At 39.9% G+C, this 25,242-nt stretch overlaps 2 protein-coding genes across 6 annotated transcripts in view; one reads left to right on the plus strand and one right to left on the minus strand.

The window, feature by feature from the left end:
* Positions 1-2,482: 2,482 nt before the first annotated feature.
* LOC119734983 (caspase-2-like) lies at positions 2,483-15,083 on the minus strand. 4 transcript variants are annotated; one of them, XM_038208653.1, is made up of 4 exons: positions 14,969-15,083; positions 6,966-7,157; positions 5,391-5,520; positions 2,483-3,858 (listed from the first exon to the last, which is right to left on the minus strand). In XM_038208653.1, exons 2-4 carry the CDS (start codon positions 7,113-7,115, stop codon positions 3,671-3,673), a joined length of 468 nt encoding a protein of 155 aa, XP_038064581.1. In that variant the 5' UTR covers positions 7,116-7,157; positions 14,969-15,083; the 3' UTR covers positions 2,483-3,670. The 4 variants fall into 4 exon arrangements, with proteins under 4 accessions (XP_038064581.1, XP_038064596.1, XP_038064588.1 ...); XM_038208668.1 differs by having other exon boundaries at positions 14,799-15,054; XM_038208660.1 differs by lacking the exon at positions 14,969-15,083 and adding an exon at positions 13,976-14,126.
* A 9,825-nt stretch (positions 15,084-24,908) lies between these two features.
* The window catches only part of LOC119735008, a 56,922-nt gene continuing 56,588 nt past the window's right edge, over positions 24,909-25,242 (plus strand). Inside the window, exon 1 of one of the 2 annotated variants that reach the window (XM_038208697.1) lies at positions 24,909-25,049. The gene's annotated coding sequence lies outside the window, so the exon portion shown is untranslated. The remainder of the gene's footprint in view (positions 25,050-25,242) is intronic. The other variant, XM_038208689.1, reaches the window with a different exon arrangement.

Below are 25,242 nucleotides of genomic sequence, written 5' to 3' on the forward strand. Positions count from 1 at the left end.
CCTTAGACTCGGTTTGTTCCCTGAATTTCCCATCGCAACCCTGATGATGAACACGCGGGTGGTATGAGGTACACTGAATCAACCCCCAAGGAACTGTTCAAGTCATAACCGTAGGCAATATACAAATACTGCACTGATGACGTGCATGCCCACTCTATTGCTATAATATACGCCTTCGCGTCAGACGATTTACCAAGTTTCCAAAGAAAATGCCGTTCAGTGCACGTAATAAACCTTCCAGAAGAAAAGTACCGTATCTTGGGAAATTTATGACCGCAGACCCTGAACTTTTACACGCCTCATTTGACAGCATATTCTGTTATACTCCCGAGAGAATATGTTTACCAGCTGTCGTACACATCAGAGCCAGTCATAACTTCTGGGTAGTTGAGCCTGAGTTTTTCTTTCACAAAATGCAAGGGTCCGTGCGACGATTTTTTTTGGGAACACATTTTGTGCAACTTTCTTTTCCTCTTAATTTAAATGAATGCAAACTATTCGACATCTCCTTTTGGTTAACTTTATTGAAAAGTGCACTTCTTTAAACATTTCATAAGTTCCATTCTTTTCTGGCAACTGAGGACACTGTTGCTGTGATGTCATTTCAGGAAGACACTGTTCAGTTTAGGAGATATTTTGTTGAAATTGTTAATCCATAATTTGCTCATTGAAAACATTTGTGAGAAAGGGTTGCTCATTGGCTTACTGCCATGTATTTACACAACGAATCACCCAAAGAAAAGAAACTTTGTGACAGCAAAATATCCAAAACTCTAGCCCCGTTTTTGTGCTGAAATAGCTGTAACATTGAGGTATTTACCCAGAATTACATCACAGTTTTGATCATATGCAAATTCTCATTTGCATTAAAAACAAAAAGGCACCAAAATACCCTTCAAAATGAAAATATGGTTAAATGGGACACAACGGTACATTTTCAAGCATTGCATTAAAAAAATACATTGCATGTATAACATTACATTTAAAAAGGTTCCTATCCTTTTCTTTCTTATCTTTGTATTTGTACAGTTTATTAAAAAGAACAACAAAGATTGAAACAAGACCATCCATTTATAGCGCACTGTCGATCCGACGATACAGCGTTAAAGGGTCAAGAAATAGCGTTCGGTCTTTCTACGGGCCGTGGAAGCCAATCGGAGGAAGGCCGTCTTCACTGCACTGAGTCAACAGAGTATAATTGATTTGGTGTATACGGCCAAGATCCCTCGATGGGTAACACGCAATGGGAGACGGACCGTCCGGAAAACCGCCGTGAATCCAGGCGCGGATTCGGGGGGAGGGGGGGGGGGGGTGGCGGGGATCAACCCCCTCCCCCCGTCCCTCAGCTCTGTCAAAAATGTTTTTTTTTAATAGAAATTTATTAAAAATAGTGCGAACACCCCCCCCCCCCCGCTCTGACATCCAAAATGTTAATGAAAGAAAATGTATTCTGTATAGTGTTAATAATCGTCGGATTTGAACAGCGCCCCCATTGAAAGTATGGTTCGAGCCCCTCCCCTCCCCCACCACCTATTGAGTTTACGGAGGCCAAGTGTCCGGACAAAAAAATGTCTACATTTCAGCAATGATTTGCTGATGAACCCCCCCCCCCCCCCGCAAAAAATCCTGGATCAGCCCCTGGAATCGTAAAGGGCCGCAAACGCTTAACGATAGTTTTTGATGCATGTAAATGGTTTAGTTTAGTGAGAAGAAGGGGTATCGTGCACCCTCGGAAATCAACTTCTAATCATTCAACGTCTCTAGATCAGAAGAAAAATGCGTAGAAAACGATTTGTTATGTTAAAACATGTCCCACGTATCATTTTTTTAAGCAAGTAATTCGTCTGTGCTATACCATTACCGAAGAATCTATTTTTCGCTATATCTCAGCCAATATTGCAGATAACTGAACAAATAAGGTGTATAAATCCACGTTTTTAGGTTGAATTTGGTATTGAAGTTTTAATATGTGACATTCCCCTACCTTAAGAAATTCGCTTAGTCGTTAAACCAAATTGAATGTAATGCAAAATGGTTAGCCTGGAAATGAGACTAATCATCTGAGCACGTAGCCTACTCATTTGATTCAATATGATTGTGTGAAGTTTCAATAATGTCATTGCAGTAATTATTTTGTTTAACAAAAACAATCTGTACAATAGCTTTGACAATTGTAATCATTAGCCTTGAAATAAGACTCAAACGTGACCCAACCCAATTGCACGCATTCGAATTGGCTGCATGCTGGCGGTGGTTGGGATGGGGAGGGGGGGGGGGGGAGGGCAAATACCAGCTTGGGCCTGTCGTAAACAGCGCCCTCACATAGCGCCTTGAAAATATATATAAATCTGCTCAAGGCTTCATGAAACCAATTCTTTTTGTTTGTCCGAAATGACCGAATTATTTATTGACTTGCTGCAAAGTATTTAATTTTTGAAAAACATGGAACGATCACATCCAAATATACACAAACTGAGAAGCATTCCATGTCAGTCTATACTGCTTTTTAATTCGTCCATTCATATAAATCAAAATGGATATTCAGAATGGTAATAAATGACATTATTTAAATACAAAATAAGTTATATTAGTACTTACGAAATATAATAAGCATAGTGACCATACAAAACCATATGCGAATGAGAGGCCAACCATTAGGGGCAGTGTATGGCGTGGCTACGGGGAGGATTTTTTTATTGGGGGGGGGGTGGGGAAGAGAGGAGTTCGATCTCGAATATCGGATAGAGGGTTCCCAGACATGGCGCTCTGAAACGCGTCCGAAAGAATTTAAAAATAAATATCTTTGAAGTTGACAAGTTATGATAACAAGTATTATATCCGCTCAACCATCCAACTTCATGTTTGTCTGAAAATAGTTTTTTGGGTGCACTTAAATTTTAAAAAGGCTTTACTGTGCATTTCAAAATAGTTTCTCTCATAATTTTTAATAGGTCAGCATAATATTTTAATATGTCTACAAGTAAAATGGGGAAGTTAGAATTGCTTGACTTTTCTTCCTGTGGGATTTTGGCTTGAACGTTTACACATGCTAGGCACTGAGGGAAAAGAACTCATAGTGTATGGGGCAAGGGGATGAGCCACTTGAGGAGAATTGTCACTAGTAATACCTCCAATTTTAACCATTTGTACCAAAATAATGAGGCAATTTTTCAGAAAAAATAAATGTATTCGCCTCCTCTTTTCATCCCCTCACTCAATAAATCCCCCTACCTTGTCAAGAACGTCCTGGTATTGAACTGTACAGATTTCAAATTCTAGCACTATTTAAGTTTAAAGGTCTTAAAAATCCAAACAAGAATTAACTGGATGATACTCCGTACTGTGCTGAACTGCTAGTTAAAATCACCACATTGTATATGCAATGATTTGCTAAAACAGTTAAGCAGCTCCACTCAACTAGGCCCAAAAACTGTATGAAATACGCTTCATTACTTTATTGGGCTGATCAAAATGATAACAATTATATTTATATAATATACATTACACATTATATAAAACAGATGAAGAACGAATTAAACTAAGGGAGTATACTTCATATTACTTACTTTTCCTAGAACTGCTTTCTTAAGATGGTGCTGTTTAGTTATGACAAATACGGATGTACTGATTGGCTGCTTAGAAACTTGTCTTTGGGGACATGATGAGAGACTCAGTCATCGCCTTCCTCATTGTAGTTGTTGATTGTCAAATTTTGGCTACCAAATACTGCAAAATTGTTATCTCCAATGACATTATTGGTAATGTGCTGAGCATCCTGTTTCTTCTGATGTCCAGGGATGAAGATGCTGGAAATCTGTCCTTGTCCTGGTGATTTTATTGCCTTGGCATCGACTTCATCTGCCACAGCCAAGAGAAATAAAAGTGCAACAAATGATTAACTGAATGCATGTGTACGTGGTGTACTTGGGGATCAGGTTGTTGTAGGGGTACATTCCAAGCCTTCTACCATCGTGACCCAGGACTGAAGTCTGCCTGGAAGAACATGTTGATCAGTCCCTGTCTGACTGTGGGATTCCATGAAAATGTCGTTCCTCATCTTCTACCAGGGGACCCCACTGATATAAGTTGATTGACCTTTCAGGCTATCCCAGCGGCAGTTGAGGGAGGGGGAGGGGCGAGCTGGACTTTTTGTTAAGGTAAAGAGATCAGCAGTCTAAAACATTTACATTTGTATATCACTGTCACACGTATATTAATTGGTCACCAATGCTTTGTACGGTACCCTGCATATTCTGCAAATGTAAGGAAGTTTATAATTAACCCTTGTTTGAATTAAGTTGCTTGTCAAAAAAAAAATTTACCAATTGGCATAACGTCTTGATAAATGGATATTTTCCACTTGAGAAACAAAACCCTTTTAAACTAACTGATCCGGGGATCACACGTTGCCTTTTTCGCGGTTGAAACCTATAGTTTGTGTTTCACATTTCACATGTTTTCCATCATGGGTTATGACCTCAATTGACCCCTGGATGACCTTTGACATTACATCGTCAAAACAACACATCAGCAGCCCTAAACCTTTATTCAGAAACGTTAGTGAACACCCGTTCATTTATGTCGAAAAAAGGTCAAATTTTTGCATTGTAAAATGACCTCAAATGACCCCTAGATGACCTCCGTCCTCATATTTCTGAAGACTTGAACAGTAATGATTTAACCCCCACCCAAGGATCACTCCATCCAAGTTACATTAAAGTCCATCAAATTCTGTAGAAAGTAATCCCTTGAAAACTTATCCTAAACTACATACATACGGGGATACGGTCATACAGAATTCAGCACTGGTATAAAGTGTCCCCCAAAACATTCGTATAGGCAACATCATATAACCAACATACAGATCCTTGTCTTTTTATTGGTGGAACTCACATCATGTGACATTCGTTATTGCTCCCATTCACGCCGGGGCTCAAAAAGCCCCATTTGCCCATGGGAAATAAGAAATACTATTCAACAAATAGGATCATTCTTGTTCCATGACACAGTATTTGTGTGCAAATGCATGCTGGTGAGCGCGTTCAGCATTGCGCGTATTATTCCAAAGAGCCTGCGCTACAGAGTTGGGTTCAAACATTTTTCGAGAAGGGGTGGTTTGGAAAAGAGAAATACATTTTCCACCAATTTTGTATTGGAATAAAAGTTCAAATATATAAATGACAAGGATATATGTCAGTTATATAAAACAAATATTGAGTGGCTGTAAATTGTGAAATGGAAGGAATATTATCGCTCGGTAAAATCTGGACTTTTCCAGTTCACTCGGCTTCGCCTTGTGAAATGGAAAAGTCCAGATTTTACCTTGCGATCATATTCCTCCTATTTCACTCTGAGCCACTCAACATTAGTGTACTCTTAGAAGAACTTACCTGCAGTTGGTGTTGTGTCTAATTTTTCCACCAGATGCTCATAGTCTGTTTTCAGGAGTGTGTTGCGAAAAAGCCTGTATGCGTCACATCCTCGCTTTTCCAGCATATTTAATAGCTTGCCAGTCTGTTCCTGCAAAATTTATTGAAAGGCAACTTGTTTTTATCCAGAATAGGGTAGAAAAAGTATTTACAGATGTCACTATTTATAATGTGAGGTTCGTTTGAACGTTTCTGAACAATTAAAAATGGATTTAGAATTTTATCGCTTATACGTTTAAACGTAAAAACGCCACATCCTTAATTAGTCGGGCTCAGTCCCATGCATGTACCATAGAGCTAGGACCGAAGGAGTCAGAACTCTTGGGCGATTTACATTTTGCCCATTAACATTCCAATCCCTCGGGAATGTCCATAGCTAAAGCACTGTGACCTCAAGCCTGGACCATTCATTGCGTGACTGCAAGCGGCCTTTGAACACGATGATCGTCGCCGCCTTTTAGTTGGTAACCAACAACCTCCCTATATGCTGCATAATAAGTCGTGTCGCGTCGCTGCTCTTTTTTGAAAAATATATTTTACAACAAGATAGGCTTTAACAACTGCGCAGTTGTTAGATGAGAGTTATAAATTCAACTTATCGATGTGCAGTTGTTGGTCCTTGAAGGCGCTACCTGTCCCTGTAATTTGAAAATCAATTGGATTTTTTTTCACTTTATCATGTCTTTTCGGACTTTTTAACTGGCAATATATCATTAATGAAATGTGATTTTTTGGCAAATTTCACAAGTTTTCACATTAAAGGTATAGATCATTTTGTTTGTCATGAAATGATTGTTTCAGTGATGTTGACCACATTGTTAGCCAGTATTAGCCAACTCCGAACAAACACTTTCAAAATCATTCATTTTTGGTGATGTATGACAACTGCGCATGCGTTTCTACCATGGTATTGTCTACAAAGCAATGCAAACTCTTTTCTCTAGCATTAGTGAGCGCGGATCTCTATTGTGTAGAGATTAGCTTGGTGAGCAACTGAGCAAGCTGGCCACCAGGTGCTTTTTTTATTGTTGCTTTTGAGCGCGGCGACGATCCTTTTACTTTTGAAGTCTTGGAGTTCGAACCCCTTGGGTCCTAGCTCTATGCATGTACCTACTCGATAATTTAATGGGAAGGAAGGGTAGTAATTATAAGCAGCACATATAAACTCAAACCTTGCGGTTTAAACACTGATATATTTCACTACAATGACCCCTTTTTAGATAATGAGATATATTTATAGATGAGATTTGAAGGTTTGCATGGTGGAAAGATACAAAGACAAGATAAGTTTGCGGTGGCACCATGTGAATAAATCTCTTTTGTGAGTATGTGTGGTGCTGAAAAGAACCGGAGGGACTCAATGTTTCTCCTGACGACGGGCAGAGCATACTGTTCGAAACGTTGAGTCCCTCCGGTTCTTTTCAGCACCACACATACTCACAAAAGAGATTTATTCACATGGTGCCACCGCAAACTTATCTTGTCTTAAAATATTTATAATTAGAAAAGGTATGAAAACATGATTTATGAACTCACTTTAGTAGTTGACTTGGATGTAATATCCTGACACATATCTGGTGTGAAGACTTCACATTCTATGAGGTGGTCCAGGATTCGGCTGGGTTCTATGTTGTCTACTAAGGCACAACGGTTTCGTCGTAGTCTTCTCTTATCCGAGTCTTCCATGCTGAAATATTCTATCCAGTTTGGGCTGCACTACATACTAATCTGTGTGAAAATTGCAAATGATATTGACTTTGTCTTCTCTACACATAGTATGTGTACATACATTTTTGTGTCGGATCCGGGTCCTTTTTTGGGGGGTTGCTCATTACATGTACATTCAGTGTGCAGTATATTAAAAAAAAGTGTCCATTTCTAGTCAGGATCTCCTTTCATTATTGCACACTTTAGCATTGGTTGATGTATATGCAATATTCACTGACCCAATGATAAAAAAAGTGATCTTAATAAATCTGAACATGCCTCAGAATAGCCTCCTAAACATGTCTCAAATACTGGACTCTCTATGTACTGCGAGCCAAACAACAATGCGCGCTACATTTCCTGAAAAATAATCTTTTTACCTAGATAAAAAAGCAGAAAAATATAAACTATCCTCCCTTCAGGCATTTCGTTAACTTTTCATTTTAAGAGTGAAGTTGGAGAAAGTTTGTACTATTAAAGGGGCACATCGTCCTGAAAATTACCAACAATTTTGTTTCAGATTGTAATACTTATCCTATTTCAAAGGTCTAGTACTTGGAAAGAAAAAGGTTGTCAAACTGTTTTACAGATGAAAGCAAACAAACAAACAAACAGGTTGTTTACATCTGATGCGGCAGACAGTTTGTTGCAAATTTCCCAAGCTGTAAAATGGGTCATTCTGTGTCAATTCAACACGGTTTTGGAACCGACCCTCACAGATGATATTTGGTGTGATGATTGGCCTTTATGAGAAACCCCCAGAACTCAGGCATGCAACTGGAAATATAGAAAAAAAGAGGAAATTCCAAACCACACAAGACTTAATTTGTACAGTGTTTTTACCCCTCAGCCGAGAGGCTCGAGGGGTATTGTCATCGCCTAGGGCGTCCGTCCGTCCGTCAGGTCGTACCTCCCGTCCGGACGTCCGTATGTCAGTGCGGACGTCCGGGCAGCTTAGTTTCCGGATGATAACTTGAGTTAGAAATGTTGTTTGGGATTGTAACTTCGGTAGGGGGTTGCCCTTGGGAGTAGGCAAGTTGGGATTGGTTTTGAGGTCAAAAGGTCAAAGGTCAAGGTCACCGTGGTGAGTTAAAGATAAATGGTTTCCGGATGATAACTTCAGTTAGAAATCAGATTTTGGTGTCAAACTTTGGTAGGGGGTTGCCCTTGGGAGTAGGCAAGTTGGGATTGGTTTTGGGGTCAAAAGGTCAGAGGTCAAGGTCAGTGTGGTGAGTTAAATGTAAATGGTTTCCGGATGATAACTTAAGTTAGAAATCAGATTTTGGTGTCAAACTTTGGTAGGGGGTTGCCCTTGAGAGTAGGCAAGTTGGGATTGGTTTTGGGGTCAAAAGGTCAAAGGTCAAGGTCACCATGGTGAGTTCAATGTAAATGGTTTCCGGATGATAACTTGAGTTAGAAATGAGATTTTGGTGTCTAACTTTGGTAGAGGGTTGCCCTTGGGAGTAGGCAAGTTGGGATTGGTTTTGGGGTCAAAAGGTCAAAGGTCAAGGTCAGCATGGCGAGTTTAAAGGTAATGGTTTCCGGATGGTAACTTGCGTTAGAAATGAGATTTTGATGTCTAACTTTGGTAGGGGGTTGCCCTTGGAAGTAGGCAAGTTGGGATTGGTTTTGAGGTCAAAAGGTCAAAGGTCAAGGTTACCGTGGTGAGTTACATGTAAATGGTTTCCAGATGATAACTTGAGTTAGAAATGAGTTTTTGGTGTCCAACTTTGGTAGAGGGTTGCCCTTGGGAGTGGGCAAGTTCAGATTAGTTTTGGGGTCAAAAGGTCAAAGGTCAAGGTCACCGTGGTGAGTTAAATGTCAATGGTTTCCCAATGATAACTTGAGTTAGAAATGAAATTTCGGTGTCTAACTTCGGTAGGGGGTTTCCCCATTGGTACAGGCATGTTGGGACTGCATGGTTCTGGGGTCAAAGGCCAAAGTCACCATGTTCAGTTAAAGGTTAGTGGTTTCCGGATGATAACTTGACTCTGGCTGAGGGGTTTCAACAGCAACACTGTTATTTTTTAATTTGTAATGGCATTCATGTAAAAAACGAGGAAATCAGCGGATCCGAGAAAAAGTTGCATGCCTTAGGCCAAAAAAAAAGAGTCTCCGGTTTCTGGTATGCGCGCGCGCCGCCGCAGCCATGCGCGTCGGCAAAATGAAAAAGTTTTTTTTTCAATACAAGATGATGTCTCAAAACCGCCAAACTCACTGGTTTGACTGGAATTCTGCTGCTGCACAATTTTAACGTGTTTTTAGATGGGGTTATGATCGAGAATAAGCTTTATGTTGCCTCTCTGGACTCCCATATATTTGCACTAAGTTTAGTCGGGCACCATTTGCAGTCATCAGCCAACATTTGAAGCAAAAAAAAAAAAAAAACCAGGTAAAAAAAAAAAAGCCGCGTCGCCGCACCACTTTTGGGGCAAGCTCCATACCAGAAACCGGAGACTTTTTTTTTTTGGACTTAGAACTGAATTTTTTTTTAAATTTGGCTAGTTAGTTTTTGAGATATGGGTCAAAGAACTTTCGACTAATATAAGCATGACATCCAAACTTTTAAATACTTGTATCTCAAAAACTATAGTGGAATCTGCTGACCGGAATTAATAGCTGTTACTGCAGTGGTGTCAGTGGTGTATCCAGAGGGGGGGGGGGGGGGGGGGGGGCAGATGTTTTTGACAATTTTTTTTTTCAGCAATTATTTCAATAAGTGGTTATAGAGTTCTGACATCAATCCCAAACAAGAAAAACCTGCTCAAAAACCATTACAATGCGTCATGAAAATGGGCATACAATTTGAGGTATGCATAATAATGGTCAGTTTTGAAGAGCACCCCCAATTGGAAGATGGGTACCCCCCCATGTCTACATTTCATACATTTCGGTGCAGATGTGCCGTCCCCCCCCCCCTCCCCCGACATTAAAGGGAATATACATCATTTGCTTTTGCTGTAATTTTCAGAAATGGTTGGAATTGGGGGGTTGGAAATATAAAGCAAATATAGTTACACTGACTTTTTGGAGGTTTTGGGTTCGAAAATGCTATAAAAACCAAGAAAAACGATCATTTTCCTGTAGTCTGGTTCCCTGACTCCATATAAGAAGAAACAGAGCAGTTTACATACATTGGGGAATTGTAAGGTTAGGGAACCAGTCTAGCTGGCTCGTTCCCGTTCATAGGTTTGTAATCGATTGTAAACAAGTGCGATGGTCAATTGGGGCCAGTATTTGAAAAAAAAGCCAGTTGTTTCCAACGCTGATCGGCCGATCAGCGTTGGAAATTGATACAAAAATACCACTTTTCTTGAAAATGACAGTATACCAGGTGCCATAATTTTACAGGATGCTTTAGACTGTCATTTACCAACATCCTATTAAGGTATTTCGCAAAAACTTGGTAGTTCTATTTTTCGATGTTTGCAAATGTTGTATATTCCCTTTAAGCTGGATACACTACTAGGTGGTTTCACACTCACACGCAGGCTGCATGCGTTCTTAAAGACAAGGCACATGCGTATTTTGATTTTCCTATCTGTTGGAGGCTCCTGGTGTGCGTGTGTACTACATGTACCTGAGTGCGACTCATGCGAGCCTTGCGCAACCGCAGAAAATGGCTGTCGCCAGATTTGTCAATAGCACCTTCAAAGCAAAGTTGTACATCATATTAAGGTTCGTTGACCATATCTCAAAAACCCAAGTGCCAAATTACAACTTCAGTTCTGGGGGTTTCTCATAAAAATAGGCCAATCGTCACACCAAAATCGTTTCAATCTATGGGTCGGGTGAAAAATCGTGTTGAAATGACACGAATGACCTAAATAACTCATGGAATTATCTATAGACACGTATAAAACATGACGGGGGCAGGCGCGGTTCTAGAACCAATATTTTGGGGGGGCTAGCACGGTGGATCCAGATTTTTTTCAGGGAGGCGTGCTGAAATGTTGACCGGTTATTTTTTCCAGACACTTAGGCCTCCGAAAATCAATAGGTGGTGGTGGTGGTGGTGGTGGTGGTGGTGGTGGGGGGGGGGGGGGGCTCATGCCAAATTTTCAATGGGGAGCGCCAACAAAATCCTAAACTCATTCACACTATATTAACTAATGCACCCTTGTCACGGCTATTTCTTCTTTAGGGGGAGACCGTTCGCTAGTACATCACAATCCTTCTTTTTGCTAATGCAATTTTTTTTTAACAGAATTTATTTTGGGGGGGCTAGACAAAATTTTTTGGGGGGCTACAGCCCCCCCCCCCCCTAGAACCGCGCCTGGATGGGGGTATATATGGCAATGTGTCGAAAAAAACATTGAGACTTAAAATTTTCCAGTTTGGATCCGCAATGTTTTATGAGCTGATATTGAACCAACCTACATGTAGGCATATATTAGTATACATTCTGAGGCTATTTGCCATTCGCACAGGACCTGTCATTACACAGAAATAAGAGGAAAAAATTCTGGTTCATGCCAAAATTTCTCAATGGTTGAATACTGTTTCCTGACTCCTTTTACGTGCAAAATAGTAGCCCTTTGATGAGACACCCATCTATTACTAGTGGAGAAGATGGGTGTCTCTAGGGCTCCCATATGGACGTACATGTAAATGATGTAATGGACGAAATTTCTGCATGAACCCAAAATAAAACTGGTTCCTGCATTACCTTTTGATCCAATAGGCACACACAGTGGGTACCAGCCAGCTGAAGCACGTGCACAAGGGCATTACAAAAATGACCGTCCATGGATTAAATTTCATTTAACTTAGTGGCTATTGTTACGACAGCCGTAAAGTAATGTTTAAATACTGCCGTTACGACACTAAAAAATGCAATGCGAATGTATTATCAAATTTACAACTGCCAAATCATTCAGAATGCTTCGGTAGCTCGAATGCTAGTCCAAGTAACTAGGACTCTACGAATCGCCCTTTTTAACATTTAGACATGGTCGGGCGATAGGAGAGTCCTAGGTACATAGCCTTATTGCGTTACTAATAACTTTTTTTGACCATTTTCACTCGTACCCCCAATCAAAATCTTCAGATTTCACCCCCAAAACAGTCTTCAAACTGCCTTATGCGACTCTGTAGGCTTCAGTGGGAATTGGAAATACAAATGGTGGTGGTTAGGTTTACATACCTTTTGAAAGAAAAGAGAAATTTCACCTTCAATTCGGGAAACATCCTTGTCACAAACGCCTTGTTTGAGGCTGCCAATTTGAATTCAGGAAAAGCATCAGACAGACCAATCACAGGGCACTTTGATTGGTCACCTGGATTGGTGACCAATCAAAGTGCCCTGTGATTGGTCAGGTGACAAATCAAAGTGCCCTGTGATTGGTCTGTCTGATGCTTGCCAGGAAACAGTCTAGCCAGCCATGCACCAGTCTACTTTTCCTGAATTCAAAATGGCAGCCTCAAACAAGGCGTTTGTGACAAGAATGTTTCCCGATTTGAAGGTGAAATTTCTCTTTTCTTCCAAAAGGTATGTAAACCTAACCACTACCATTTGCAATTTCCAACTCCCACTTAAGCCTACAGGGTCGCATAAGGCAGTTTGAAGACTGTTTTTTGGGTGAAATCTGAAGATTTTGATTAGGGGGAACGAGTGGAAATGGTCAAAAACTGTTATTAGTAACGCAATAAGGCTATGTACCTAGGACTCTACTATCGCCCGACCATGTCCAAATGTTAAAAAAGGCGATTTGTAGAGTCCTAGTTACTCGGACTACTCGAATGCCTGGTTTCACGTTAGATTGGATCCAGGTTCGAAACCCCTGCCGCGCTACTCAAATTCGTTTTTTTTAATAGAGTTCTTAACATTCAGATTTTCAATCAAATTGTTCCTTTTATTTAAGTTGCTGATTTCATTTTTTTTTTTTTAAATCAGTGGTTTTCGAGAAATGTTTTAAAGCTGGAGTCCATCATTTGCAGTTATTTCCAAAAAGTAGCTGGCGTAATTCTTGTTGAAAAACATACTTGGTTGAAAGATAGTAAGGGGACTAAACTCCCTGTCATGCCTGTGAAATTATTCTTTCTGGAAAGCTGTCATTTTGAAGAAATCAACAAAAGAAGGCCTTTCCAACGGTGCTTCTTAAGACACACCGTAGGAAATTTAAAATTAGTAGCTCGTTTTGTTTTGCAGCAAAGCGCCGCAAGCATTGGCACGACGCACAACGCACACGCCCGTGGTTGCTGTAATTCGTCGGATCAGTGCGCGACATCGCGTAGCTGCAATCGGCTCATTGAGAACGTGTCTCGGACGCTGAATTCAGGCCCAATTCAAAACATGATTCAGCAACTTTTGATTTGAAAAAGGCTGTTCTTCTCAGAATATACAGCTGAAGCTGAGCTGAAACTACGTGGAGCCTCATAGTTCTAGGAGTAGAGCTGAAACTTCATCAGGTATCAGGTTAGTTGTTCAATACCCTTCTTTAGAATTTGAGCACGTCTGTTGCTTGAAACGAACAAAATGCACAAATTACAAATGATGGACTATACCTTTAAAAAAGGGAAATAAAGTCCGAGAACATTTGGTTGATAAGAAAATGGAAAAACCTAATTATTTTTGAACTTCTGCTTCAAGTTTACAATTTTTTCAGTCCAAATTTTGTTTGCTATTGGTAACATGTTCATGAACGGGTGCAGGCCAGCTACACTGGTTCCCTTACCTTACAATTTTCCGGCATGTATAAATTGATCCATTTTATCCTTAGTGGAGTCAGGGAACCGGACTACTTGAACATTTTTCGTTTTTCTTGGTTTTTCCAGCATTCTCGAACACAAAACTTCAAACATGGCAGTGTTACAATATTGTTATCTATTATACTAACCCTTCAAGTAGTTCATTTCTGAAAATTACAGCAAAAGCCAATGATGTACATTCCCTTTATATTATTACGTTAGGGAACTAGTTCTGTAACGACACGAGCAGTTGAAAGTTGGTAGCATAAAATGGCACGACAGTAGAGCGCGTGATGAATATGCATGACTATGACGTCACTAGAAGCTCATGAGTATATCACGCACGGTACTGATAGATATGTATACATGTACATGTACATGTGGATGCACACTGTATGTGCTGCATCCCACCGATGATATCACATTTAACAAGTCCTCTTTCTACTGTCGCGCCGCCTCCCTCTAGTGTCGTCCCACTTACCGATGATCATCAAGTGGGACGACACTAGAGGGAGGCGGCGCGACAGTAGAAAGAGGACTTGTTAAATGTGATATCATTGGTAAGTGGGACGACACTAGAGGGTGGCGGCGCGACAGTAGAAAGAGGACTTGTTAAATGTGATATCATTGGTAAGTGGGACGACACTAGAGAGTGGTGGCGCGACAGTAGAAAGAGGACTTGTTAAATGTGATATCATCGGTAAGTGGGACGACACTAGAGGGTGGCGGCGCGACAGTAGAAAGAGGACTTGTTAAATGTGATATTATTGGTAAGTGGGACGACACTAGAGGGTGGCGGCGCGACAGTAGAAAGAGGACTTGTTAAATGTGATATCATCGGTGGGATGCAGCACATACAGTGTGCATCTACATGTATATCTATCAGTACCGTGCGTGATATACTCATGAGCTTCTAGTGACGTCACCATGCATATTCATCACGCGCTCTACTGTCGTGCCATTTTATGCTACCTTGAAAGTTGCGTTACGGCTGCCGTACATCGTTCGGGCGATAGCCACTGCGTTCACTTAAACTTTAAAACAAGCCTGTTGTTTCTGCCTTCCTTCCTTCACCCTACTTCTGCCTTATCATCCAATCACCAACCTCCTTCGACAATTATTAAGTTTAAGAAGAACCAAACCTTTTTGCCTAGTTTTGGAACGGATCGCGGAGTACCACTTCTTCATCACGCAATAAGGCCAGGCGGGAATTCCCCGACTGCAGTAGCAGCAGTGTCACAACTAGAGAAGGGGCACTTATGATAATTTATGCATATTGTTGTCAGCGCCACAAACTGTGCTGTATGTAGCGCCGCGCTGCGTGCATGAACTGGCAATCTGCTAGTGGAAAGAAATCGTAAATAAGGGGGGGGGGGGGGGGGGAGGGGATCTAAACCCCCCCTCCTGGGCCGCAAAAAATTAGGAAAATCATGCAGAACAAAATAGCACACGTTTGTTGTTAATTAAATTCCCCTTGAGATAACCCCTTTCAAAATCAACAATCTGTCTTCCGTAACATGCCGCACACTTAATAATGGTGTACCATGCAATTTACGAAAAATACTTATAAAAATAGTAGAGGAAACATAATTTTGTACATTTTACTTTGATGATGGTCAGAGCGTGGCCAGACTGTATCATGCACCCTTCGACTGTGCTCTTCTAATCTTAGTCTCAGCATCCAAGTCTCATTTAATTATACATACGGATATCATTTAATTCAAGTCTCATTTAATTATACATACGGATATCATTGGAGTGAAATTATGGTCTTTTTTTCTTCCCGAGAGTAAAAGAATACACTTTAATTGATAACTATTGCATAATAGGACACTGGATACACGAGATCTATCTGAACGATGACCTGTGAAACACGATAACCTCATCAATATGTAACAGAGAATGCAATAATTATGTAAGTTAGCAGCGATTGCTCAAAAGTCTACAACTTTCCTGATTTTACATGTTGTTCAAATACAAAAAACAACTTGAAGCTTAATGTATATTAATAATTCATATTATTTTAAAAATGCTTTACATTACTTTAAAGGGAATATACATCATTTGCTTTTGCTGTAATTTTCAGAAATGGATGGAATTGGGGGGTTGAAAATATATAGCAAATAAAGTTACACTGACTTTTTTGAGGTTTTGGGTTCAAAAATGCTATAAAAACCAAGAAAAACAATCATTTTCCTGTAGTCTGGTTCCCTGACTCCATTTAAGAAGAAACAGAGCAGTTTACATACATTGGGGAATTGTAAGGTCAGGGAACCAGTCTAGCTGGCTTGTACCCGTTCATAGGTGTGTAATCGATTGCAAACAAGTGCGATGGTCAATTGGGGCCAGTATTTGAAAAAAAGCCAGTTTTTTCCAACGCTGATCGGCCGATCAGCGTTGGAAATTGATACAAAAATACCACTTTTCTTGAAAATGACAGTATACCAGGTGCCATGATTTTACAGGATGCTTTACACTGTCATTCACTAACAGTCCAGCAAGGTATTTCAAAAATGATTTGGTAGTTTTATTTTTTGATGTTTGCAAATGTTGTATTTTCCCTTTAAAAGCAATGTACACTAAAAAAAAGTACATTCTTAAAACAGAAAAATAAAGTCATTAATAATTTAATTAATTAGTTTGACAATTAATTAAAACAAATCGTTTACTTAAAAAGATACTTTGGAGAATAAGCCATCAACAATAATACACATGATGCCAAGTGAAAAGAATAGGGGAAAATTGTTCACACCATCTCTGAAGCCATACGTGCTCATGTGCAGTAAGCTCATTAGCATAATACTGTAAACTGTGATACAAGTTTGTAGGCACTTTATAAGCATTTCCCAGTGAAGCGCATGAGTGGTGCTAGTAATCAGAGAATAAACTTAATATTACATATCTGCATGATTTTACCAAAGAAAAAAATAGTTTAGCAGCTTTGCACAACTAAGTTATCACGTTCATTTATTTGTTTATTTATTACATTTATTTACCCAGGGTATGCCCGAACAGTTTAAAACTGGTAGATTTTAAATTGGGGCCCTGCATACAATAAATAATGACTACAAACGTGTATATATACAATACATTACAAATACAATACAATTCAATACAATGGGATAAAACATTATTTGATTAATGTATAGTAGTTAAGCAAATATTATAAATACAATATTTTTTAAAACTGTTATAACTACATGTACAGTTGAAGGCTTTACTACATGTATAAGGTGGATTCAGTGAACATGAAGTATTTGGATCTATCTGGTAACATCAAGAAAACAATATTGCCATAATGATATTCGCTGAATATAATGAAATATTACTGACTGAACTTTTTACGTAGTTCAGATTTGAATGAGGTTAGAGAAATCATGGTTCTCAACTGTGCATGCAAATTATTATTCCATATGATTGTTCCAGTTACTACGGAAGCGTATTTATATGGAAGCGTATTTAGGACATAACAAAAAATTCTGGCACACTATTTCGCCCAAGCGAATTACTACTAATTCGCCCGGGCGAATTAGAAATCCGCCTGGAAGAATTAGTAATCCGCACGGGCGAAATAGTAATTCGCCCGGGCGAATAAGTAATCTGCTGGGCGAAATAGTAATTCACCCGGGCGAATTAGTAATCCGCCCGGGCAAAATAGTAATCCGCCAGGGCGAAATAGTAATCCACCCGGGCGAAATAGAGGGGCATAATTTTTTTTAAGTCATGTCCTCAATACTTCACAAATGTACATCTTTCAAAGTTCCACATAAATAACACATACACATACAAAGAAAGAGTTCATTTTCCAGCCAGACGCGATGCTATTTCGTTGCTCTTTTCATGCGGCGCGCACTCAATTTCGACTTGTCATACAACAAAGCTCCCAAAATATAAGAACTTTCAGTTGTATAATTTCAGACAGTTTGCGCAAGTGTTGCAAGTGGCTAGATCGCGGGCTTCGGAATTCAATTCTTTGACTTCAACACAGAGACAAGGGCCCACATTACATTAAACTAAACAACACGGTTGTCCTGCCCCCAGATCTGAAAAGAGGACAGTGATCCAACTACTCAGACCTGAGTTCAAGAGGGGGTAACATTTACAAGTACTTAACTTTTAAATCGACGTAAGCTCAGTGTCCGGCGTCTTCTTCTTCACCGGAGACCTTCAACTTGGTCATCATGGACCTGCACAGGACACACGGACAAAAAGACAAATAAGATACTGCAAAAAAAAAAAAAAACAGAACAATGTTAATCGCCAGTCACAAATGTACATCTTTCAAAATTCCACATAAATAACACATACACATACAAAGAAAGAGTTCATTTTCCAGCCAGACGCGATGCTATTTCGTTGCTCTTTTCATGCGGCGCGCACTCAATTTCGACTTGTTGTCATACAATAAAGCTCCCAAAATATAAGAACTTTCAGTTGCATCCTTTCAGACATTTTGCGCAAGTGTTGCAAGTGGCTAGATCGCGGGCTTCGGAAATCAATTCTTTGACTTCAACACAGAGACAAGGGCCCACATTACATCAAACAAAACAACACGGTTGTCCTGCCCCAAGATCTGAAAAGATAACAGTGATCCAACTTCTCAGACCTGAGTTCAACAGGGGGTAACATTTACAAGTACTTAACTTTTAAATCGACGAAAGCTCAGTGTCTGGCGTCTTCTTCTTCACCAGAGACCTTCAACTTGGTCATCATGGACCTGCACAGGACACACGGACAAAAAAGATACTGCAAAAAAAAACACAGAACAATGTTAATCGCCAGTCACAAATGTACATCTTTCAAAATTCCACATAAATAACACATACACATACAAAGAAAGAGTTCATTTTCCAGCCAGACGCGATGCTATTTCGTTGCTCTTTTCATGCGGCGCGCACTCAATTTCGACTTGTTGTCATACAATAAAGCTCCCAAAATATAAGAACTTTCAGTTGCATAATTTCAGACATTTTGCGCAAGTGTTGCAAGTGGCTAGATCGCGGGCTTCGGAAATCAATTCTTGGACTTCAACACAGAGACAAGGGCCCACATTACATCAAACAAAACAACACGGTTGTCCTGCCCCCAGATCTGAAAAGAGGACAGTGATCCAATTTCTCAGACCTGAGTTCAAGATGGGGTAAAATTTACAAGTACTTAACTTTTAAATCGACGAAAGCTCAGTGTCCGGCGTCTTCTTCTTCACCAGAGACCTTCAACTTGGTCATCATGGACCTGCATAGGACACACGGACAAAAAGACAAAAAAAGATACTGCAAAAAAAAAAAAACAGAACAATGTTAATCGCCAGTCACAAATGTACATCTTTCAAAATTCCACATAAATAACACATACACATACAAAGAAAGAGTTCATTTTCCAGCCAGACGCGATGCTATTTCGTTGCTCTTTTCATGCGGCGCGCACTCAATTTCGACTTGTTGTCATACAATAAAGCTCCCAAAATATAAGAACTTTCAGTTGCATAATTTCAGACATTTTGCGCAAGTGTTGCAAGTGGCTAGATCGCAGGCTTCGGAAATCAATTCTTCGACTTCAACACAGAGACAAGGGCCCACACTACATCAAACAAAACAAAACGGTATAGCATTGCGTCTGGCTGGAAATGAACTCTTTCTTTGTATGTGTATGTGTTATTTATGTGGAATTTTGAAAGATGTACATTTAAAACTGGTGATTAACATTGATCTTTTTTTCCCAGTATCTTTTTTTGTCTTTTTGTCCGTGTGTCCTGTGCAGGTCCATGATGACCAAGTTGAAGGTCTCCGGTGAAGAAGAAGACGCCGGACACTGAGCTTTCGTCGATTTAAAAGTTAAGTACTTGTAAATGTTACCCCCTGTTGAACTCGGGTCTGAGAAGTTGGATCACTGTCCTCTTTTCAGATCTGGGGGCAGGACAACCGTGTTGTTTTGTTTGATGTAATGTGGGCCCTTGTCTCTGTGTTTATTTTATTTGCATAGAATAAGTGAAATTGCAGAAATGAGTACAATGAGCAAGAAAAATCAAGGAATGAGTGAATGAGTAATCAAAAGCGTTCGAAATGAGTAAATGAGTAACGCCATGAGTAAATGAGTAATCTAATGAGTAAATGAGTAACGAAATGAGCAGATATATATTAAATGATTGCATCCGTTCCTTACCATTCGGAGATTAACCTTCAAAGCTTTAACATGAATACTATTGCTGCAGTCAAACCCTATGCTTGTCACCAGTGTGACAAACGCTTTGGGCGGAGATATAACCTCTTGAGACATACCGAAAATGCACATGCTGAAGATGAATCCGACATAGACGAAGCTGAGGTGGATAATTCTGAACCTGAATTTAAAAGCGGTAGATTTGAAGATCCGGAAATGGAAAATTATGAAACTGAATCTACGTATGATGAAGACGAAGATCTTGAGGAAAATGATTCCGAATCCGTCACAGAGGTGGAAGATGACGAATCATCTGATGAAGATGAGTCTAGTTCTGATTTGGAAGACAATGCAGCCTGTTTAGACTGGTTGGGAGAGGCAAAAGAAGCGATTGATGAGATGTGGAGTGAAAAACATGAAAAGTACATCAACGAGGGCATGAGTGAAGATCAGGCCACGGAAAAGGCCAACAGAAAGACCCTGTGGGCAGTCAAGCGAATCTTTTTCAATAAATACAAAGATTTTCTGTCAAGTTACATACATCTGAAAGATAATGATACTCATCAAGAAATTGTGGACGAGATCGAAGACAGATTGAATTCCGGCATTCTGATGCCCACAGCTCTCAGCAGGGTCATATCTAAACACCAGGCCAAATTTGACGGCCTGTTCCATCAAGATGAAGATGACGTTAACGAGGAAGACAGAGACGATTAAAGACTAGTCAACGTTACATTAAGATCACTGATGATTTAATTGCAAAGAATACATTTAAAAACAAATTAAAAAAAACACACGAGTGTTTCAATGAGAAATGAGGTCAATAAAGCAATAATGTTATCATGCATGTATACATTTTCTGCAGTTGTATTTTTCTTTGTTAGTGTTGTCTTACAGTTAAACAATCGGGAAAGCCCTACTGTCATGCAGTCAAATAATTAGTGTTTGGACACGCCCTGTCAATAATCCCCGAAATATTTACGGTCTTTAATGCTTCATGTACGGCTTTATCACGCACTGTGTCCAACTTTGGGACTTTTTTGGGGGGTAAAAAAGTTAGTTGCCTTGACACTCTAAATCTTCAATATAAAATAGAAGTACATACCATTGCTTTAACACAAAAGACCTAGTTATATATATCTTTGATTTTGTAAACAAGTCCGGCACGGTGGTACAACTAGGGTTCGGTGCATTCCTGTACAGACAACGGTAAAGGGGTATTAAGGCTTGAAATCATGTTTAGTCAGTCAACTTCATTGACTTCTTTTCACGTACAGATATATGAAGCTCCCGCACATGCCGTGCGCTGCCAATAAAGTCCCATTGTCCGAGGGAGTCTGTGTTCCCTGTTGCGCAACTCCTGGCAAGCGATATTTAGAACGCTCAATGATCCATCCCCACTGTACATGCAGGTAGGTTAAGTCGGTGAAAGATAATCGATATAATGAACACGCCTTGAAAGAATTACGTCTTTATGGATTAGGGAAACAGAGCTATCTGATCGGACGGTGTAAATATACAATGTGTAGGATGCAGTCAGTCCCTTAATACAGATGTACGTGTACATACTGTACACACCGTACCGACTGAGCCGACGCTGAAAGTTTGTATTTTCTACGACCATCGCACACAGATAATGATACGTACATAGATGGTTCTGGTGGTAATGTGCAAGAATATTGTGCAAATGGTATTGCACCTGGATAACATACACAATATGACAAGGCAAATATCGGTGCAGAAGCACTGAGTTATTTATTTGCTCCATGATCGGTGCGGTCATCGAGGGGTGATGGACCATCGGTCTCCGTATAGAACGCATGGATTCATTAGCTGTCTGATCTATTATTAACACAATTCCTCCATGATTAAAACAATCATTGGACTATACCGTGCAAGCTCTAGTACGCTGTTCACCGGTGAGTGTTTGTTTACTACAAATACATAAATTAATTTTTTTCAAACTTTTTAAAAACTCGACCATCCGACAATTTCGTTGACTTTTTTTCACGTATGAAACGCAGAGGTTAAAAATAATTAGTTACGATATTCCTAAATATACCTCTGACAACATCTCTAAACTATGCTTCACACCACGGCCTACGGTGGCCCCTTTCGAGAAATATCGATCTCTTCCGGCTAAACCCCACGGAGCGGTCAATAATTACTCCCGACCACTTAAAGTCCTATTGTCCGACAGATTACACACTTACCACACGAGAGCGCACGTGCGTCGATAGTCCATTGTCCACAGGATTATCTGGGATCTATGCTCACTTCCGGCCACCTACGTCAACAGTCTATTGTCCGAGAGGATTAAGTACTGCCGGCCACAGGTGGTCGTGTTCGGATTGCGTAAACCGCATGTAATACACGTGTAGATACATAACTATACTGTATTGCTCGGGCTAAGGTCAAAATGTACTATACATTTTTATATTTCCCCATATGCAATCTTTCCCATAGAATAGGTCAAATTGCACCCGATTCCTTATACCCACACCTTTTTCCTATTCATCCCATCCATTCAATTAGGGGTCAAACTGTGCCAGAATTTCCTAACCCCATTAATTCATATTGATATCTATATCTACATATTTACATATTTATGTGACCTTTACATATTTCTATGCCAAAGGTCAAACTGTGCCAGACAGTCCCCCTTCACTACTCATGCCAAGGGTTCCGTACGTAATTGTACCGGGTGTAACATGTACAATGTGACGACTCGGCCATAATTGCCGTACACGCGACCTTCGATACCCCCTCCTCCTCCGCAATCGGTGCGGTACTGTATCTATTACTTGTTTTATAGCTGCATGGGTTAAAACCATTGATCTCCATTAGTAAGTCTTACTAATGGAGATCAATGTAATGGAGATCAATAGTTAAAACACAGAGCAAGTCGAGAACTGTGCCCGGTTATCTTTATAATAGGAAGTTTCGAATTAGTTAAATCAAATCGAATCGAAAAAATGCAACAACAAAACAGGCCCAATATTTTTTTCCGTTGAAGCACAAAACACAATTTGAAATTTTTTAAGACAAAATAATATACATGTACTCAAAAAATTAGGAAGATGCCTTAATTTCCCGACGTGGTGTATCAAGCACTGTATGCTCAATGCTTTCGAGAACCGGGGGAAAACATTCGCAGCCGGCTTAATACTCCGGCGGGACTCAAACCCACGACCTCCTGCTTTATACATCATTTTTCACAATTTACATCATCTTTCCTAATATGCATCATTCCTACGCAAAAAAATCAACTGTTCAACCAATGAGATTTTGATTCTTACAATGAGAATTGTTTGTCAAGTTACGCACAATCGCACATGTATGGCAAGAACTAAAATATTGTATGGGCCGAACATAATTTGACGCTTGGAAAGCAATAATTGTCAATAAACATGGGTTGATTTTTTTTTTGTTCGATGTCTCATTCAAAAGTGAATAAAAACAAATTTGTTGGAGTGATCGACTCGGAAGAGAACACCAGACAGTGCATCTTTAAGTTGAAGCGTAAGTATAATGCTCTGTGAAAGAGTGCAGCTACCACCCCGGAAGTCAATTAAAAAACCGCGGAGATTTTTCGTAAGGGGACATTTTTTTTCAACGACAGAAATAAGATTTTGATATTACAGATTCAAATCCATTAATTCAAAATAAATTCTTTATTCAATAGCTTTTATTAAAATATTAACAAGGTTTCTGTAAATATGGTAAGTTGTATGCAATTAATGCAAGCATTCGCGATAAAGTATTCCTACCTACTTTTTGAATGCTAAATGTAATAATAAATCATGGAAGAATCTGCCCAAGCCGGTTAATCTAACATTGGTCATTTCAAAAATGAAGGCTCCCCTTAGGCCCCCCCAAAAAAGTCTCCGGTTTCTGGTATGCGCGCGCGTCGCCGTAGCCATCCGCGTCGGCAAAATGAAAAAGTTTTTTTTTCAATGAAAGATGATGTCTCAAAACCACCAAACTCACTGGTTTGACTGGAATTCTGCTGCTGCGCAATTTCAACGTGTTTTTAGATGGGGTTATGATCGAGAATAAGCTTTATGTGGCCTCTCTGGACTCCCATATATTTGTACTAAGTTTAGTCGGGCACCATTTGCAGTCATCAGCCGACATTTGAAGCAAAAAAGTCGGGTAAAAAAAAAAAAAAAGCCGCGTCGCCGCACCACTTTTTGGACAAGCTCCATACCAGAAACCGGAGACTTTTTTTTTTGGCCTTATCTATTCGTATTATTTTTTAAGCGCACGTTGTAATCGACTAAAATGCCGACACTGTGTAAAATAGTATCCGCCGAGCACAATCCGTTTTCGTTTTGTACACAAATAATAGGCACGCTAACCTTGACAAAATTACAGATCAATTAGCCCAAGTACAAGTAATTCTACCTCCGTGGTACAACCGAATGCTATTGTAATTGTTTGCACTAGTTAGTTTGGGATGGGAAGGATGACATGTCACAGCTGGCTCTGCTCAAACACAAGTTACATTCCAAAAGTTGACCGATCATTCGATGCGAAACCTCCCGCTCTCCGGAGCTCCACCACTGATCGCCAAAAGTCCTGTAACGTGACGTACCTGACTTGTGGTGACGTAAGCATAAATTATCATAAGTGTACTGCTGGAGTTGTGATACTGGCGCTACCGAAAACATGCAAAACAAGAAAATAGACTGGCACCTAAAACAACCAGTCCAATACAGCTTCAGTACTGCATCAATCAACCATGCCAAAAGAATTTAAGAAACATTTGGCATGAAGCGGGAACTAGTCTCAATTTACTACACATTTCTCCATAGTCAAGCCACCAGACTATTGACACTGAATGAAGAGGTCAGTCTTTTTAAATAGTTGTACCATGGATGGACATGTACAAGTCTAGTATTTAGCCCCATTTTGAAATCAATCGCTTGACTTCCCTCTCAATGAATATTGAAGAAAAGTCTCCTTTAAAAATTGAATTGAGTCTGCAAACTTGGTAGGTGGAATACTGAGGACATGTTCTTTGCCCCAGTGGAACTTTTGGAGAAATCTGCTGGCTAAACTGTGAGTAAAGTCGGACTTACATGTATTGTTGATGTACCCTAACGTGGCGCGGCCCCTAACGTGGCGCACTTGGATTTTTCGCCGGTAGCGCCTAGCTAGAGCAAAATTTTAAACTGAAATTTCACAGAAAGTGAAATTTCATCAAGTTCTAAACGGTCCTGTTCATAAATCGCGAGTTTATTTACCCGTAACA

This window comes from Patiria miniata, unplaced genomic scaffold (assembly GCF_015706575.1).
Source record: "Patiria miniata isolate m_02_andy unplaced genomic scaffold, ASM1570657v1 HiC_scaffold_10, whole genome shotgun sequence".
NCBI classification, from domain to species: Eukaryota; Metazoa; Echinodermata; class Asteroidea; order Valvatida; family Asterinidae; genus Patiria; species Patiria miniata.

Bases quoted from the DNA above. Each gene is read 5' to 3' on its own strand.
- LOC119734983 (XM_038208653.1), bottom strand. From the start codon at position 7,115: ATGGAAGACTCGGATAAGAGAAGACTACGACGAAACCGTTGTGCCTTA. The intron at 5,521-6,965 runs GTGAGTTCATAA...TAAATTTTGCAG, and splicing joins CATCCAAGTCAACTACTAAA to GAACAGACTGGCAAGCTATT. The intron at 3,859-5,390 runs GTAAGTTCTTCT...TGGCTGTGGCAG, and splicing joins AGACACAACACCAACTGCAG to ATGAAGTCGATGCCAAGGCA.